At 45.6% G+C, this 19,977-nt stretch overlaps 1 protein-coding gene across 1 annotated transcript; it reads left to right on the top strand.

Moving 5' to 3' along the window:
• Window positions 1-10,564: 10,564 nt before the first annotated feature.
• On the top strand, window positions 10,565-12,699 carry LOC144093721 (uncharacterized). The gene is made up of 2 exons (XM_077627375.1): window positions 10,565-10,576; window positions 12,139-12,699. Exons 1-2 carry the CDS (start codon window positions 10,565-10,567, stop codon window positions 12,697-12,699), a joined length of 573 nt encoding a protein of 190 aa, XP_077483501.1.
• Window positions 12,700-19,977: the final 7,278 nt, after the last annotated feature.

The raw sequence follows: 19,977 nt of genomic DNA, 5'->3' as shown, positions 1-19,977 counted from the left end.
GCAGGAGACAAAGAACTCACCTAATGACTTCCCATTAACACATTCCTGTGGCGGCTGAGGCCACCTAGCCCTCTGCAGCCACCTAGTCCCTACGCTTGCCTTCTCTTGGAATCCACTTCATTACCATAAGAGACCATCGGTTATCTTCACTTCGCTTTAGGCACCGTGCATATGCCCATTGTTTCTTAATTTCAGCTAAGATATCATTAACTCTCGTTTCTTTCCGGACCAACTTTGCTCTTTTCCTGTTCCTTAACGTTTCCCTTATCTTCCTCTCCATAGCTGTAAGTTATGGGCCGTCGTCAATCATTTATTTTCAAGCCTCTTCCTTATAACCTCCGAGTTTCTCTCCCAGAGGTAAGTGTGGACAAGATACAGCTCTTTATACTTTCCTCGCAGGGCACACTGTTATACTCCTACTTAGCACCTGAGAGTGTCTGCCAAAAGCACTCCACCTCATTCTTATTCTTTTAACCATTTCACTCCCTTGCTACAGAGCGTTTGTCCCTTCCTGCCCTTGAGATGTATTTGCTTACCGCTTCCAATGCTTCGCTGCTCCTCGCAAAGTGTTCCCTTCCGAGACTGTTGAATATTATTGCTTTATGGTTATTCGTATTCGCTTTTAGACCCACCATTTTGCTTTGCCTGTTTAGGTCCGGATTAATGCTCTACAATTCGTCCCCTGAGTTACATGGCCGGCAAATGTCATGGGCAATAGGATAATATTAGGGCATTTTAAATTGACTTTTCCCCTCACTCTTGTCAATCCAATCATCTCAATACCTCGCGCAACACGCGGTGAATAGTAGCGCAGCGGTCGTGTCTCCCTTCTCAACGCCTTTCCTAATGGAGATGCACCTGTCTGACGCAATACACCAGGCCTCAACGGGGTGACTCACTTCCGTTCATACCCGTAAACATGCAGGCAAAGTGATTGAAGAGTCCCACAAGGTCCTTCCTAGTGAATTTACTTTTCCTACAATGGCATTATTAAAAACAGCAGCTTGAGTGCATGCATAGCATTCCGGTAAGTTATCGCAGATACGTGCATTCATATCTAGCAATTCGGGACGAAAGTATTTTTCAGCGGGAAACCGTTTAAGAACGCAATTTTTTCATATAATGTAAGATTTCACTATCGTCAAAAGCGTTCCCTATTGGCGTTCTACGGCAGCCTTAACTGTTCGGTGGGATCGATGGAAACACTTTAAAATAAAGACTTCGCATACATATCACATTAATGAATCATTACCTTCAATATTTCCATAACAGTGTCTTATAATTTTCCAATTTTCAAACTTTTTGCCCCAGAAAGCTGGGAATGTTCTTCAGTGTCACTAAGCAGATTTCCGCGCTGGACTTCTCGAGAGAACAATGGATTTTGGAAAGTGGCTGTGTTGCTTTATTTTTGTTTACAGCACCGCCTAAATACGCTCTGAGCATTCCATCGGGTTGAAAGGACAAGATGACTTTCCGCACGAAGCACTTTACGTCAAACGTTGTATGTGCCTGAGGTTATGTCGTCGCCGGTGTACAAAGTTACATATATGCATGACGTGCTTTTGTCAATAGCATGTGTCCCAGTGGGAGAATTTCCTTTCTAGCCTTCCTCCGGGAGCGGGCAAAATGGGTCTGCCAGGAGGCAACACGCGCACAGTAAAATATCCGACATTCCATCTAGTCAGGAGGTTTTCCTGACGGACAGGCACTTCAAAGGTTTCCGAATGATGGATGTCATCTGATTTTCACGACTGCATGCTCCAAAGACAGGGGAATGGTGTGCAGACGAAAAGGGCGGCGTATGTCACGCTTTTCGTAAGAGCTGGCCTTCTCATGGGCTGATATACACTCCTGTATACAAAGGGAAGGTGTCAAGATGGGGTAACGAAGAGGTTGAGCCAGGGTCACTCCTGGTGCCTTAAAATAATCTACACTATAGGCGTCCAACGCCGGGTAGTACACTGCGCAAAATTTTGCTGCGCGCAAGTCCGACAGACGCAATTAAGCCTGCTGCGCAGAATGTGAGCTCATGCTCATTACCCGTCATTACGCAGAATGTACACCGCTATGCGAGCACACACGGGATAAAATGACCGCGTGTACACGCAAGGACCATCTGAGCTTTACTGCGGCGCTAGAGTCATCCACGCCCATTAAGGAAGCGGAGCAGGAGTACGCAGGCTATCATAATCATTTGCCGAGCGCCCGACCATCAATAACACCCTGCCATCCTTTGCAGAGCTAGAACACGCATATGTCGTTGTCGCGTCACGCGTCTGGTGGCCACTAATCTTTCTATATATCTGAATAAATTTTGCATTCATGGTGCCTCCACTGAAGCTGCAGTTATTGGGCATAAATGTCACAGACGCACAGCTTTATCGATGCATAACCTGTAACACTGATAGCCAATTACTGCAGTCTGATCTAGAAACGATAAGCACATGATGTTATAATTGGTTAATGCCGTTAAGTCTTTCCAAAACTAAGCTCATGTCTTTTACAAACAAGCCACGTATTCCTACCACTCACTTTCATGATAGCAATAGTGTAGAATTCACCAGAAGTTACAAGTATGAAATCATCATATTAACCTCACTCTTGGCTCCGCTAATGGTACTTTCAGACATCTCACACATAATTTAAAAGAGGCCGCAACACATGTAAAAAAAAAAAAAACTAGCGTGTACCATATTGATTCGTCCGAAACTCGAATACGCGTCTGCCATTTGGGATCCTTATCAGACTTATATCATCAGTAACATCGAAGCCCTGCCAAACCGTGCTGCGCGGTTCATCTTTTCTGATTTTTCATGTTACACCAGCGTCACCTCATTGAAGTCTAAAGCCGAGTTAGAAAACTTAGCACTCCGCCGTATAATTGCTCGCCTATCGCTTCTTTATCACCATCTCTCCCTTCATGGCAAATTCTTTCAGCAACCGCCAGTTATCTTTCTACGTTGTGATCATCCTCACAAAGTTAAACGCATTAACTGCCAGTCATTCCAATATGCTTATTCTTTTTTACGGCGCACAATAACCGAATGGAGTGCTCTACCATCAGACATTGCTTCAGAATCTCACATAAATAAGTTGCAACACCTATTCACTAACGCTTCAACAACTAAAAAGGTTTTTTTTTTTCAGCGTACTTCTTTCTGCCTTGTCTTCTCTTTTATTTTTAATTTTCTTTATTTTCCATCTGTGCTTCAGCGCACTTTTCCGGCGCTGTCTTTTTCATGCGGTGCTGTTATTTATTCCTAAAATTTATCTGCTATGTGCATTGTTTCGACTATTTTTGTGGATGCGTATTTTTCATAAATATTTGTGATTTCTCCCTTTTATTTTAGCGCATTATTATAACCTCTAACCAATGCCTTGTACCCGCTTCCCCCCATGTAATACCCTCGAATGAGGCCTTTGGTGCTATTTTAAATAAATAAATGAATAAATAAACACATCAGAAATTAGAACGAAGTTGACTGCATTGAGAATGAGTGTGTTTTTCATCATTTTCACCAGCTTATAGGATAAGGATTGCCTGGAAGAGAAAATATTCAACCGTACGCTAAGTGTACATTAAGGTAAAGGTTAAGGTACATTTTATTACAGAGTTCTTTACGGTCACCGATGTGATCGAGACGCATTAGAATGCTAAATGTGTCAGCTTTTGCGTAACGCTTCGACTGAGACTAACCTGTATGCACAAAATTTGCCTGCTTTAGTGATTCAGGTAGCACAAAAAAAGAGAGAAGATGTCTGCAAGAGGGCTATCAGAGTACAAAGAGACTGATCCAAAGATAAAATTGTCATAGCTCGTCTAATGTGCGCATGAAAGGCGATTAAAATGTATTCTTCCAGACGTGACCAAAACCCTGCCTAGAAGGGAGCTAAGGAAGGACCTTAGCCATCATAATGTAAGCAGGTCTGAATCCGCGTTTTAGACGTTTACTATACCACTGCTACAAGACATCTTGTACCCGCGAGCACTCCTCGTTTTGTACTGATTTGTACTCAAAAAGAGGGGTGGTGTGCCCTTACATCTGCCTTGCAGAGCGCATTGTAAAAGAATGATGCAAGCTTGATGTTAGTTTCAACTGCTCCTGCTTCGAGTAAATGAATAAAAACGATATCAAGATAACCTTTTTCTTATGTTCGAAGGCATGAAAACTCTCGTTGTAGATGCTTCTGTGCACAAAATAAACTTTATCTGAGCACCATCCAGAAGTGAAAAACTCGTGAACAATATTGCACTGAGAGATAAAATGCACACCACACAGAATTGCAGCTGCTGTACTGAGTTGCATGCTAGAATCGTGATCTATCAAATTGAGTCTAAAAACTGCAAAGGAGGACTACAGAAACTATGGATTAGCATAATTTAAAAAATCCCAGAAGTTAAGGAGAGTTGCTTTTCTGTAAACAGCCGCAAACGAACAGATATATCAGTTTATAAAGTCGAGATCATAAACATTTCAAACAATCCAAAAAATGATGAAAATAGAACATCAAGTTCAGCATGACTGCCGTACGTCAGCCCGAAATGATGGACAAAACCGACATTGATGCATACAGAACTATGCCGGCGATTGCTGCGCCGCTATTCTCGCATGATACCATGGATGGGCTCTTGCTACGCCTAAAAGTACGCCACTATTAAATCATATTAAGCCGAAAATCTGAACACAAAAAAATCACAGACAATACAGTACGCAGTCTTATTGGAAAATACGAAATGAACATCCTACAATGTACAAGAAAAATGAAACGCTACTTATGAGAAGTGTAATTTAAAAGTTGCTTCTCTTTCGTGTGTATAAGCACTGATTCGCCGGATGTCAGCATGACACCCCTTTGTGACATGCACGAAGGATTTTAGCGCACACAGAACGCAACGCAATACACATTGCAAAACAGGCAGCTAGAAATGCCATTCAGAATATCCCAAGACGTGCAATACCTTCACTCCAATCTCGTCAAAACATATACGACAGTGCCTGCAAGGTTACAATGCAAGCAGAAGAAGCTAGGGCAGCCCGCCTCCTTGTGGAGCTTATCTGGCGCCCCAGTGAATTAGTTTTGCCGCAATAACTTATCTTTCAGCCGCAAAGTACTTGCTGAGTAGGCTGAAACGCAAAAACAGAATAGTTAATGAAAAAAAAAACTTGAAGGAGACACATAAGCTCCGCCTTAAGGGTATGACGCGATGAAGTAATGGGTTAATTCCGATATATTCATATGGTCATGCTCTACTTTACATTCATAGATCCCTGGGAGTCCTCATTCCACTCCTGACGCAGTGGTTCAGCGGTTAAGCGACGGCAGGGGCCCCCAGCGGTGGGCTTTGTGCAACCCAGGTTGCTCTTCCCGAGCGACCAATCATTAATTTAACTGCCACCTGCCACGGTGGGCAACTGGCTCACAATCCCGTGGGCAGGTCATGTTGACGCCGCAAGGTCATCTAGGTGGCCCACCTGCCCTCTAGGTTGCTCTGGGGACCACCTGCCATGGCTCTCATAGCATGGCATAGGGCTCTCGTGCAGTGGCCGGCGAAGCTGATCTATTTTGCACCGCCGCGGGTTCGAAACGCTGTCACGGCAATATTTACTTTATTTCTGCATGGGCTGTTGCTATGCTAGGTTTGGACAAGGCCACCCTCAAGGTCACCCTCCTATTGGCTACAGCTGGCGCGACGCTGCTCCGAACTTACCCGAGCTTCCTCCCATTGGCTGCATCTTGAGCGACGCTTCTCGAACTAACCCGAGCTCACCGGAGTTACTCCGAGGTTTCACACAAGATTCTTGTTTGGGGCCGTGTTAAGTAGTGCTTTATCACTAAGAATGCGCTCGAAAATCCGTCGAGGATGCTTTGAATGAGATTCTGAATACAGGCCCTGTTCGGAGTGTCGTATGGCTCCTGCAGTTCATTTCAGCTTCCATCTAATTCGAATTAAGCCTACGCACCTTCTCGTTCTATCTTAATGGAAAGAAGGCTACACAGGCGCGGAGAATGTATTAACTTAGCAAGAGGCTAGAGCAAAAGTGCATTCCGAGCTTACTTGATGAAAGAAGCATATCGTGCCTTACTCATGCCAGCGAGCAAAATAATTTTCTGTCATTGCCTTCGGTCGCCTCGATGATTCTGGAAGCCCGCTCACGAAATAGAAGCGTGGGTCACACATGCGTTGAGTTACTTATGTGTGTACACCCAGCCACTGAACCAGGGCGGGCCGCACATTCGCTGCTAAAACGTACGTGAATGATCTCCCATATCAATAGCTAATGTCTACGAGTCGATTACAAGAAAGCACGCATAAAACACATCTTTCTGTGCTCGTGTTCGAGATTTTTTAAAACGACAAAATCGCTTTCTAGGCCTTTTGGAAACGTCTGATCTGGCCAATATTTCATTTTATTCAATATATCGCCGCAATGACGTCTTGAAGATATGCTCGTCTGATCTGAGAGTTTTGTCAACGGCTGCCATATCGAACAGGTGAGACTTACCCAGTAACCAAAATAATATGTGAAGGTATCGACATAGCGTCCATTCAGACATGAACAAGATGTAATGTGCGTTAAATATCTTTCAGTGATGTAGCTTGTACTTCTTACGTAAGCCGCCCGACATTTTCAATCATGTTTTCCTTTTACAGAACCCTGAATCAGTCGGGTAATGCCCGTCCCTCCACGTCTGCTGCTAATACTGAGTTCTGAAACATTTGTTTACGAGCACACGTGATTAAAACCCCGCCGTGCATCTTTAAATCATCACACTGGCATGATTCTGCGTGATTCTACTCCCATTGTGTTGCTGCAATTTCGTTTTCCGTAAATAATGCCCGTCTATAATCGTGGCATTCATCAAGAAATATGGTAATTACATCCTGTGGGTTCTGTGGGGGACACAAGAAGGTGCGTAGGGACTGCTTGTGCAATGGTCGCTCAAGCGTCATTGAAAGCATTCCACGAATTGGGGCCAACATCACCTGTCCCCATTCCATAAAACCGAATTCAAAAGTTTTGTAGAGACCACAATTCCGTAAGGACGCATTGCGGCAGAGGTGTCGGATGGCACTTTCCCAACATTTTATCGTTGCAAGCAATTTACAAAGTACGCAGAAGAAGCACTCGAACAGGACGGGCGGAAGGTGGAGTTAATACCGTCACATAGTAACTTATTGAGCAAGTCTACGCTGAAGCAACGCTTTCACGAGCAGCCTCAGTGATATAAAGAACGAAATGGTCCGAGGATGGCAATAAAAAGACAGAAACGAAGAGTTTCGTTTGGGTGTTTCCTTCTAAATCTCGTCTGCGCACTGTTTGGTTCTTTGTTTCCATGCGCCAACTGGCCAAAATTTACACTGTAGTGAATTCAGTGACATTGTCTATAGGGGCCGTATTCTATAAAGGGTCATTAACCATTTCATTTGACGCGACGTCAGCGTGACGGTAGCATCAGATGAAATCAGTAAGCGGCGAATCACAGAAATCGCAAAATACAGGAAGAGCATGTCGACGATAGCCTTCCCTGTAATTGCGGCACGCTCCGGCTCACCGTTGGCTGCGATATAAAGCCAATGTTGAGGTCCGCTCGCCAAGCAGACAATTGTCGAGTCGCTTCCCACAGACGTTTGAACGTCGCAGAACGTCACCAAACAACAGCAACCAATGCCAGGGGACCAAATGGAATCGAAATGGATAAAGATTCCTTACAGAATAGGGCCCCAGCCGAGTGTTAAGTGTCACCAGCATACATACTATCTAACCACTGCACTCCTTGCTGTCTTATACCCGCGTGCATGAGCAGCGCTAGCAGTTCCCGAACTCCTAACAGTTTTCTGCCTGTCCCGCACTCCTAGCGTAATTGGTCGAGGATAGTTAGTGGTGGTAGTAGCAATAGTGACAATAATAGTAGCAGGAGCAGCAGCAGCGGTCACTACATGTAGAAAAATGCCGGGTAAAAAGTTTTATCGGGAATTCACGCTATCTCGTAACTTCTATGACAGCGACAGCTCTTAGTATCGCCGTGCAATCGCCACCGTGAAATGAGCATGAAGTGAGCATGGGTGAAAAGTGCTGGCGCGAATTCTGCACCTCGCGAAACGGAGCGAGGATCAGCAAAAGGGACGACGTTCATCAACTCTGTAAATTTTTTGTTGGACGACGGTATGGAACCAAATGAAAAGATATTCACGTGAGCGCGTATGTGAAATTTCCTTGTCATAAAATATTTCATGCCCCCCATTGTGGCCGCTACATATCAAGAGGCGGTTGTCGCCTGTGCCCACGCTTCTCAAAGAGAGTCCGAATGGTCCAGCCTGCCCATGGTGTGCCAAAAGTTGCGACAACCGACGGGCGCCGGCGAGGGCGCGACGGCGAGGATTCGAGGCGAGAGTGACGACGAGACTGAGAGGTCAGGAGTGCTTGTCCCGCACTCCTAGACAAAGACAAAGAACGTGGCGTCTGGGTCGGCCGTATGAGGGCAAACATTTCTTTGCTTTAACTTAGACCACAATCTCGAGATCTGTTAAGAGAGCAGGCGTGGTAACGCCGGAAGCCAAAGCTTCATCGGTGAGTATCTATACCATTTGACGCGCCCGTCTACTGATGGTGCCACAAAATGTGAAATAACGTTAGCGAACTATACCATTGACCAGGATCAAACATTGATAATCACAAAATAAATTACGTTCAGCAGGCGCCACAGCCAAATGCAGAAAACAAATGCATAAAGCAAAGCTTCATCTTGTTAGTGCTAGTGAATTAACATAAGTTCTGCGCATCCTTACTCCGTCATATTGCCATATCTTCTTACACTTGGCCGTGTGGGACGTCCAAGCTCCGACATGTGTACAACTACCATATGTAATGAAGTCGACACTAAAAAATAATCGTTCGTTTTTTTTAACTTTTTATCATGGTCATTTTCGTGTTGCAGCTTGACAAGGAATACGGCTGAGTAGAAATGCAAAATTCGCTGGCATGGCTCGTATGACGGTTCCCTAAGTCTAGGAAGGCTTCATTTTTTATTCTTTACCGATATATTTCCTCTCTTCATCTCACCTTAGGATACTCATAAAAGCCTGCTTCTGCCCAACAGGCCTTGCCGTTGTGGATATTATTTCCCGATTCATGCTTGCTCGAGTAGCGAGCGCACCGAGACGAATCGTTCGTGTGGTAGTTGGTCACGAGCTCTTTTAAGAAGAAACTGAAAGCGAACACTGAAAATATCCTCAATTCAGAACTCGTTCGTATGCTAAGCGCTTAGGAATGCATCCGCAGTGCACAGGGAAACGAGCCGATCTTGGTGATGTTTAGGACTCCTGCACATCAGTCTTCTGGCCCACACTACGATAATTGGCAAGTGAGCCCTAAAAAAAGATCCCTTTAGCGTGTATGCGCTCTCTCGAGCGCTCTGGAAAAAGGGCTGCAAAATGAGATGGATGCCTCAGGTTATTATTTATGCAGTTGTACGCGGGGGCTTGTCACTGCTCAGAGCAGCAACAGACGCGGTGAGAATTGAAAACTGCTGGCATGACACGGAAATTATGTTAAATGCCACAGCTATTAAAGGCAAGCAGTGCGCTGCTTGGGTATGCGGCCACTGCGGAAGACATTAAAGGTGGCAGCGGTCAAGCAGCAGCCTACGGTGTCTCGTTAGGGCACGCAGAAATGCCCGGTCTCATTTACAGACAACGGCGTCTCTATTTAAAGAAAGAGTACTTCAAGCGTGTGAAGTCACGGGCCATGCAAAACCTTTGTTCGCGTGTTTGTCGTCTTTATCGCGCGGTCTTCGCCCTCTCAGGCAGGCCGATATTTTTGTTTCCCACTCGTGCATTCCGCGTTAGCATGCAAGACTAGCTGGCATGAACCGAACAGTCCAGCTTGAAGCACTGCCAAATATGCCCAGTGTTTCTTTCTTGCCCTGCTATATTCAACATCGGGGACAGTTTCCAATAACGTGGCGCTGGTGTTGCACAGCGCAGTTTATTCTTTTGTGCATCTAAGTCGTTTCGCGTTCAGGGCGTTCGAGGTTTTATGGGGTGTAACGTCCCAGGGCGACACAGGTTATGAGGAACCCGGTGACTTCTCTGTGCATTCTGCAATCGCGGCAGTGGTCCGTTTGCAAATTGTACCCGGCGTATGTTTGCTGCACTCAACGCTTCATCTCTCATGATTTTCCTTGACCATCTGCTTTTCAGCGCCAGCATTCTTTCTGCAGAGAAGTGGAGAGCGAAACTAATGGCTCAACCGTTTTGGGATGGCACAAGCACCGTGCGTGGGAGCTCCGCTCTGGGGACAGGTCCTGCGAGGAGGCCCTGCATGCACTCGCCGTGGCCGTCCTGTTCCGCTTCCTCTGATGATGCTGCTCCACGGCTGCTGCGAGCCGCTACTGGCGCTCCCTTTCAAAGAAGAGAGGCGTGATGTCCTGCGCCCTTCCTCTCACCCATGTCTGTCCTTGCCTTCCAGACGAAACACTTTCCGGACGTATAAAAGGGCTAACAGCTCGATCGGTGGCATAACGCAGCTTGCTCCCATCGCAAGCGACAACCACGAACAGCATGAAGTCCACGGTGAGTCCGGGCCTCGGAGCCGCGCATAAGAACACGAACACCAGCCGCTCGAGCGATCCTGTCGCGTTCGTCTAACCGTATGCGCTAGGGGCGCGAATCCATTTTCAGCCGTTCATGTCTTAGCGCCTCTGAGATGTTGCAAAGACGCATAAGAACAGGGTGACGTTTGGGTCACTGACCAAGCCAAAAACAAACGAAATTGACGTTTCGGGTCCCGTACGGGACCCTTGTTCACGATAAGACTATCAAAGAAGAAGGCGGGATTATATAGTCTTCAGGATTGTTCCTAATCTTTTTGCGTAGATATGATGAAGAGAGCATTGATTCCTGTTCAAGGTATATTTCGTCGTCTGGATGACTAATGATTCTAGATGCAGTCTTTTCAAATTATTCCTTTCTGTGGCTACAATCTCCACCTCGTCCCAGGCTATCTCATGGCCAATGGTCTGCACCTGCTCGGCGATAGCGGAGATTGTAGCCACAGAAAGGAATAATTTGAAAAGACTGCATCTAGAATCATTAGTCATCCAGACGTCGAAAGATACCTTGAACAGAAATCAAGGCTCTCTTCATCATATGTACGCAAAAAGATTACGAACAATCCTGAAGACTATATAATCCCGCCCTCTTCTTTGACAGTCTTATTGTGAACAAGGGTCCCGTACGGGACCCGAAACGTCATTTTCGTTTGTTTTTGACTTGGTCAGTGACCCAAACTTCACCCTGTCATTATGCTTCATCCTGACCAGACGGTATTCCGTCGAAAGTTAGACTACTAAAGACGCATAAGGCGCTGCGGAACACAGGATCCTGAGCGTGCTACAAGACGCCTGCTACGGAGTGGCCCTCGAAAGCAGGAGTGTGCTCTACCGCTGAGTTGGAAAACTCAAGGTATAGCGCAAACCGACGCGGTATCAAAGCACGGAGCTAAGATGTATACATCAACCTTAACAGGGAAGAAGGCACGCCAGCGACGCAGGCAAACGTTGTAGAAGTTAAGAGGGTTAGTCTTGCATTTAAAACGCTCAAGCAATATTTGTTTTATCGTACTGCCTGGTGGTATTTGTGTAGAGCGCTGTATCTGTAGTGAAGGTTTACAAGTTTATGAGCCGCGTACAAAGTAACGTTCGGCTTTTTATTCCCCTGTAATTCATCTCTTTTCCTTAGATTGCAAAGTCATCATAAAATGTGTCTAGCATAGAGTTCAGGCAGGAGGGAGGGGGGGGGGGGGGGGGGGGGCTTACTCTGTGCGATAAGCTCATGTATCTGACCATGTGTTCTCCTTATTGTCGCAACCTGTTGATAGTTTGCAGTGGCCGTTCTTGCAATACCCGATCTCCAGGCTTACAGTCGAGTTAAGCATTCACGCCCTAAGTACTAGGGTGATTTAGAACGGGTCCGCAGAAGAGTAACCAAATTGCATAAGTGCAAGCGCCCACCCTGGCCTTAGTGTGTACATAAGACGACGTACTTATAAACTAAATTCTGTTACTGCATCAATTCTCTTGGAGCTAAGATTGCGCTCTGCGGTGCAGCAGTGCTGAAAAAAACCCTTCACGCAGGCCCTCTTATGCGGTCTGCTGTTAGTCAACACCGTTAAGGCTGGCTTCCTCAGTGGAGGTGGCGGTGGATTCGGCGGCGGCGGATACGGTGGCGGTGGATATGGAGATGGTGGCCTAGGTGGTGCCTTCGGTGGCGATGGTGGCGGTGGCTACGGAGGCGGCGGCCTCGGTGGCGGAGGTGGCCTCACGTCCACATTCCTGGTACGCACTGTTAGCAAGACGTCCGGTGGAGGCGGATTTGGTGGAGGCCTCGGCAGTTACGGGGGAGGCTTGGGAGGATATGGAGGCGGAGGCTACGGAGGTGGAGGTCATGGTGGATACAGCAGTGGTGGATACGGCGGCGGCCTGGGCGGCTTCGGAGGCGGCGGTGGAGGCTCTGGTGGCGCCGCCAAGGTTATCATTATCAAGGACGGAGGCGGCGAGGGACTCGGAGGAGGATTTGGAGGAGGGCTCAGCGGATTCGGAGGCCTTGGCGGAAGCAGCTACGGTGGCGGCGGATACGGCGGTGGTGGATATGGCGGTGGTGGATACAGGGGTGGCCACCATGGAGGTTGGAACTAAGTGGTAAGCTACTGCTTGCGAGTTAATCACTATGCCCTATAATGTAGATTTGGGTTGAACAGCGTTTCTTCTATGCGCCGTCTCTTGGGTTTCATTTACTGAGAAATGGGTTGTTGCACTTCAATTCAATTCAATTCAACCCCCTCTTATGGCAAATTGAACGTTTTTGCAGGGTACAGATTTGGTTATAAGGTTCATAAAATTCACTCAATAAAAAATTGGGAAAGGTTCTGGAAATATGTAGAGAGTGAGGTGAGTTTGTGCTTATGGTTACAAATAAATCAACATGAAACAGACTGAACCAGAAGAAAAAGACACATGATGCCAGCAGTCGTCCTGTGCCTTTCTTTCTCTTCTGGTTCCTCCTCTTTTTTCCCGGGTTGCTAAACATCATTGCAATAATTTAGTTTTTCGTTGTAATAATATTTCGCGCGACATAAGTACATTTCTGCGCGCTGCTAACGGTAGATGTAGCCATGGGCTGGTCATGTATTGCTGCAGCCGAAAAAGTTCCCTTATCCTAACAGCCATCAAAAATTAGAGCGGCGCTGCTCCTGAAGTTGCGGGCTTGAAATAAACAGCAAATATTCCTAGCAACTCTTTCTCGGATTGATGTTCCCAGTGTGTTAAAAAATCTTCGGACATGAAAGCGTGCTTCATGGAAATACGCATTTCTGGTATTTGCCCGCAATAGCCTTGCCGCTTTTTCGGTTGACGGAAGTAATGTGCGGCACTGAATGTTATTGAGAAGGTGGAAAAGGGGCAGCTGTATCGCCTCATACTTATTGTAGGCTTGACAGAGGTAAGAGATTCACCACTTTCCCATGTCAACTTCATGGTAGTGTGGTTATGTTTAAGACTGCGAAGTTAACTTGCACTCCCCACTTGCAAGTTCCAACCTCAACGACGATTTACAAGTTTTTTTGCGTGAAACATTTTTTTATTGCTAAAAGTTTAGTTTACATAGCATTTCTTGAACAAAATATATTCTAAGCATGATAAGGTAGTTGTTGATGAGCCCTTGTAGTGTTTTGATCATAATGTCCCTAAAACGAGCAGCTGTATGTGAAATACTGCAAGATCGAAAGTTACCCGTGATTCAATAATTTTTTTATCTACAGTTTGACAAGTTCCTCTCTTCGAAGCTCACTCACGTGTCTGTTTTTATTCTAACATTTTACAGCGCTGAGCGTGAAGGCGTGACGCAACAGCCATCCCGGGAATAGCTTTCCACAGACTGTGGTAACAGCTGCCACTTCGAAAAAGTTGGAGTAAACTGGACCTCAAAGGAACTGCTGTCGTGAAGTGGTCATCGCGTTGTTATTTTTGTTGTTACACGTTGTTGATGATACACCAAAGCACAGTCGTCATTACTGCGTTTCACTACCCATATTAAACGTGCAACTTCTTCTGTATGAAAAATTTAGCCGTAGGCCATTAGTAGTTTTTGCTCGACAAAAATATCACAGCCGTAGCTGGCCAATTTCATAGTGCCGTATGTACAAAGATGGATGACTTTTTAATAGGAACTGAATAAAAAAAGTTGTGAAATCAACTTTGACTACGCATCTTTGCTTTATGTTTAGTTATAATTTATTTATTATACTCCTCCTAACTAACATCAGAGGATACTGAAGCTTACGACATAAGCATATGAGCTTCTACAGCATACGGATAGAAAACAAAAACAGACAAAAATTCAAGGCACACATAATGCAGAAGGTGTTATGAACTCCTAAGGGCCAATGTGGAAATTCAAGTAGAGGTGTCTGTGAACCAGTAGCCGCGAAAGACCAATTTCAGAATTGTGCAAAAAGGTAAAAGAGAGAACAACGGAACGCACCAGCGATCCGGACCAGGATTGCGTTTCGAAGTTTTCTCTCCGCTGTCAAATAAAGGTGGGTAATTTCAATAGGTAGCTGTTCATGGATTTGCAGTTAACGACGCCGACGGTAAAGAAATATCGAAGCTGCAAGGATGGCTTGATATCTTTGGCAAATTGCTATGATACGGCAACAAATTTCACGCGATGACATCCCTGCTGGCAAGCATCATTCTTTTAATCTGGCTCAGATTAGATATCCACGTGAAGCGCTGCGTTATTCATGTCCAAATATGTTTGACGCGAGCACGCCGGTACTTCTGATGAAAAGGCAAAGAGTTTCCCGCAGTGAAAAAAAAAGTTGTTAGTTGAAGAAGTGGACATCCACGCAAAGCAACGCCATTTTGGATGACGTTCGTAAGAACGCTGCAGTATCGCTGCCTTAGAAATATAATAATAGACAATATAAAGACAATAAACGATGTGTTGTCTATAGGCTGTCTATACATAGCCTATAGAGAGTTTAATTTGTTTTTTTGTAAAGGCTGAAATTTATTTATGGAGGAATGGATTCAACCGCCGACGTGCGCACAATACAAAGCATTCGCTGGAAACTCTAGACCCATGTGTGATTACGACTCCGAACATCGTGAAGAAGACGAGTGCCGTATTTATCGAGGTCAGCCGAATGTAAGTTCGCGAGACTGCTGTCACCGCATGCATCTCCACTCAAACAGTGCGCTAAATCCCCAGGGCGCATTTATGGGCCACCCTTGCAAGGGCTGGGTGGAGGGGGGAGGCGTTTCGATTTGAACCGTGTATTTCTTTGACTTCTTCAGTAAAATTCCATACATCTGGTAAGCCAATGCGACAAAATTAGTCAACCTAAATTCGACCTTTGCAAGGAACAAAAAACAATTAAGAAAGTGAACTGAACACATACTTAAGAAAATGAGCTGTACGTTTGATGCTTCGCTAAACTGTTAACTGAATAATCCTACTTATCTCTGAGAAGTCTGGGCGAGTACAGCCAACAGAACTCTTGACTCATGTTTTATTTTCTGTTCTGCCTCACGGCTGAGTCTAAATGCTCATTCAGAATTGTTTGTTCAGTGATAATTTAACAGTATTCTGACTTAATTAGCGAGAGGAGATTACGATCAAGGGCTCGCACAACGCTAAACTTGGCCACTCACCGACAGCCCGCCAACTAGCTTGCCTAATTTTTGAAAAAGGCAAAGGCTGGGCACCTTCTGTCGGGAAAACTTCGTCCATGTCAGGCGAGACTCATTTGATACAAATTACTGCCTAAGTGGTTATGGTGCTCGGCTGCTGACCCGAAAAACGCGGTTTCGATCCTGACCGCGGCGGTCTCATTTTGATGGAGGCGAAATTCCAGAGGACCGCCCGCGTACTGTGCGATGTCAGTGCGTGTTAAAGCACCCACCCCATTTTGTCGAAATTTCTGGAGCCCTTCACTACGGCGTCCCTCATAGCCTGAGTCGCTTTCGAACGTTAATTTAAATCCTCCTAAACCAAACCAAACGCAATTTCTTGCAGGTGCTATATGCTGCCGTCTATTCGAGGCAAATTACATCACGATAACGTCGCTCAAAAGGCACCCCTTGCGCTCTGAACTTTATGCGCTTAGGGTGTAGCTTGGAGAAATAAAAAAATTATTAAAAAAGGATAACTTCCCATTGAAGCAAAAAAAAAAGACACTGCACGATGAGTTTCCTTCTGCCATGAAAATGAAGCTTGCAGGGCACATTTCAGGAACGTAGAGGTAGGCTCTTTTTTTTGTTTCTGTATACTTGCTGCTGAACCCAACCACAGTGGTTCTTGAACGTTCGCCGTAATTTAGATGTGAACTAGACACAATCCCACAAGACGGCACTCTCTCAGCTATATGTGATTAGTATAGAATTGCTCCTGCCACCTATTGTATAGATTGCACCATCTTTTCCTACAACAGAGGTGGGAACTTCAGGAGGAAGTAACTCTATACATTTTGACGCTGCTCGTCATCCATTTGCTACTTTTGCAGAGATATTTATAGGAATACGTACAGGGCGATGCACTCTTAGGCTGAACATGCAATAGTGTGGCCGCACTCTTCGGAGCGCCAGTGGGTCTGTCTCAGCCGCTAGTAAAAGCGAAATGGCTGACGACTCCACCAACTCCATGTCATCAGCACTATGGACACACTGCGCGGCGGTGTCCTACACAAGGGCGCTCCGAAAAGAGCGGCAATAGACTCGCGTGTTCAACCTAATAATGTATCACCCTGTACATATTAATAATAATAATAATTGGTTTTTGGGGAAAGGAAATGGCGCAGTATCTGTCTCATATATCGTTGGACACCTGAACCGCGCCGTAAGGGAAGGGATAAAGGAGGGAGTGAAAGACGAAATGAAGAAAGAGGTGGCGTAGTGGAGGGCTCCGGAATAATTTCGACCACCTGGGGATCGTTAACGTGCATTGACATCGCACAGCACACGGGCGCCTTAGCGTTTTTGCGCCATAAAAACGCAGCCGCCGCTGTCGGGTTTGTACATATTCATTTTAAGATTTCCACTCATAATTAGACTTTAGAAATTTGGCAACACTTACAAGAAACTTCAGCCTACAGCAATCTATTCATTCAATGCTCCGGCTATGGCGTTTTATGTATGCAGTTTTATTCACCATGTTCTGCATTTATCGGATTCGAGTATATCTGGGCAAGCTTTTATTGCATTGGTTTTTGTAACACTGCTGACTGAAACTTCCTGTGGATAATATTTGTTTTAGTGAAATAGCACTACTAGGCACATTTTCTGATTTCGGGAAAACGTACGTAAAATACCGTACGGGTTTAGAAGCCAGCTTTGTGGCAGGCGGCCCACCTGCCCACCGGGTTGCGGGCAACCTGCCAGGTGTGTACACCTGTCAGGCCTTCAACTGCGTGAAGGCCTTCAAGACAAATACATTCAGGTTAAGGGCGTTTAGGTGAACGGCCTTTGTGGTAAAGGCCTTTAGATCAAATGCCTGTAGGTCAAAGGCCTTTAAGGTAAAGACCTTAGGGCAAATGTCTTTAGCACGTAAGGACGATAAGTGCCCACCGTAACTAGCGCTACCGCTCGATATTACGCCTTTTGCCATGCAAAACTTTCTGCTATTTTTTTTATACCTATAACACAGGGTACTTTTTCGCGGACGCTAAGATTATGAGAGCAAATAGAATCCAAGGAGATAATCCTACCCTTGGTGCAGAAAATCTGGAAATTCGGGTTGAGCGTTTAAATAAATAAAACTATTCTTTCTTGTTGTCTTCGCTTGAAGTAAATGCGTATCATGTATGTGTCTATAGGATACGTGCACCCTGCATTGTATATTCGGCAATTTCCTTATCTTAATTACCGTATTTACTCGCGTAATGAACTCACTTTTTCAAAAAAAAGCTCCAAACATTTGTGTGGTGCGCTTATTACGAGGTTGAGGTATTCATTAAATATATGAAGCGGCCAAAATCGAACAAAAAGAACGCTTGTGGAAGAAACGCCTCTCCCGGTACGACTTATTTTCAAAATAAAAGGAAGAGCACTCTTTAGCCCGGTTTCCGAGCCGCATAGTATAGAAAATATCGTTTTTCCCCGTAAATACGCATGCATAACTATCGTGGCGGCCGCTAGTGTTGTCTTAGGAGAGAGGGATTTGAGCTCTCTAGCACAGCTCTCAGCGTTCAGCGGGAAACCCAGTGGCAACATGTTTTTATAATTCTTTATACAGCATATCAAACAGAGCCCTTTGCGGCCAGGCGTGGTTTATTTTGATTTTCAGATTTCTAGCAGAACATTGTTACGGGCTCTTCGTACTGTAGGGTTAGATATAGTGCTCTGGACATTCTACAAATGACTCTTTTGTATTACTGCGTAGTTGCTTCGGCGTTCCAAAAACGGTGCCTCCTAGCATTAACTATCAATAGCAGAATACTGTGCGCCAAAAGATGGGATGCGCTATTACGCGAGAGGAAAAAAAATCGCACTTTTTGACATCAGAAGTAGAGGGTGCGTTCACCGAGCGAGTAAAGAGGGTAGAAGTGTTGATGTAAACCACACTCGCCCAATGCACCAGGTGATTGCAGCAAAAGCAGTGCGGTTATCCAACCATCCCGTGTCGGGCATTCACAATGCAAAGCGCGCTTGGTACGAGATCTGACTAGGGCACCCCTGTATCACTCCGCATCATGCCTTTGTAACTCACTTTTAAAACTAGTAATTTCATCTGTATATAAGGCGCTTCACATTCCAATTCGTACAGGTTGCACAAGCTTTGGTTAAGTGCGTGCTCCTGATGCTTTTTGTAAGATGACTTAACCGAGCCTATTTCAATAGCTATCGCACGTACTTCCTGCTTGAACATTTCCCATGCGGCCAACAAGGGTAGGCTGCCAGAAAAACAGGACTGAAGCTGTGAGGGCACACGAATAATACACTCTTGGTCATTCACAAGCGATGAGTGCTACTTCCAAAGCGCCCACGGCGGCCTAAATTGTGAACGGTCCTTGCCACCGAGCCGAACCACCACCATACAATGATCAGGAAACGAAACTGGTATAGTTCCAGGAACACGCCCAACGGTTCGACGTTAGCAGCTGAATAAAGGCGCGTCTAATGAATGCAGAGTTGTCTTAGAAACGTATCTTCGAGATATCCACTGAAGCGTACATGAGTAATTATGAACAGATAAATTAACGATGTCGCAATTAGCCGAGTACAAAGGTACGTTTCCAGTCAATTTACTTCTTTCTCACGTTCTTTCTCACGAGTCAAGTTGTGGCACAGTCTTAACCCTCCATCCTCCCCCTCCCCCACGCCTTTCGTAACACAGCTTTCATTCCTTTGACCCCATCCTCTCATCCATATTTAAAAGACGCTAGCTACTGCCCCCAGTCACACCTGATAAAGGAGCCGAGCCGACATTGAAACGTTCAGTTTGAAATTAAAGTTTTTTGGTCGGAGTAGTGCAGATTATTATAAGATTATTCTAATATTGTAGCCCATTTTAGCTCACTCTTGCGGTCTTGTTGAGTCGCGAGCCCGATGAGAGTATGAACAGCGCCTGTAAGCTGAAACTCTTTCACGTGAGGGGCGAGGCAGCGGCAACGTTTCAGCGTTACCGCTTTCTCGTCGTGTTGCTGTTTTGCAAGTGTCTGCGAACAACGTGGGTTATCTTTGTCAAACATTTTCCCATTTCGTTGCGCTGGTAGTGGTTCAGCTCGTAGTGGCAGAAAGGCGAAGGTGGTGAGCGCATGTTGAGAGCTGCACCTACTGAGTACGTCCGACGATGCTGCGTCAGCGCTCCTCCCGTGGACGTCGCGGCAAGTGGCGGCGTGTTCTGTGGATGCACACCGGCGCGAATTCCGTAGTAAACCCTTCCGTCGCTCTGTTTGCTGCGCGTTTCGATTTTTG

This window comes from Amblyomma americanum, chromosome 1, assembly GCF_052857255.1.
Source record: "Amblyomma americanum isolate KBUSLIRL-KWMA chromosome 1, ASM5285725v1, whole genome shotgun sequence".
Classification (NCBI taxonomy): Eukaryota; Metazoa; Arthropoda; class Arachnida; order Ixodida; family Ixodidae; genus Amblyomma; species Amblyomma americanum.
The sequence above is the reverse complement of the archived record's forward strand: the minus strand, read 5'-3'. Positions and strand labels throughout refer to the sequence as shown.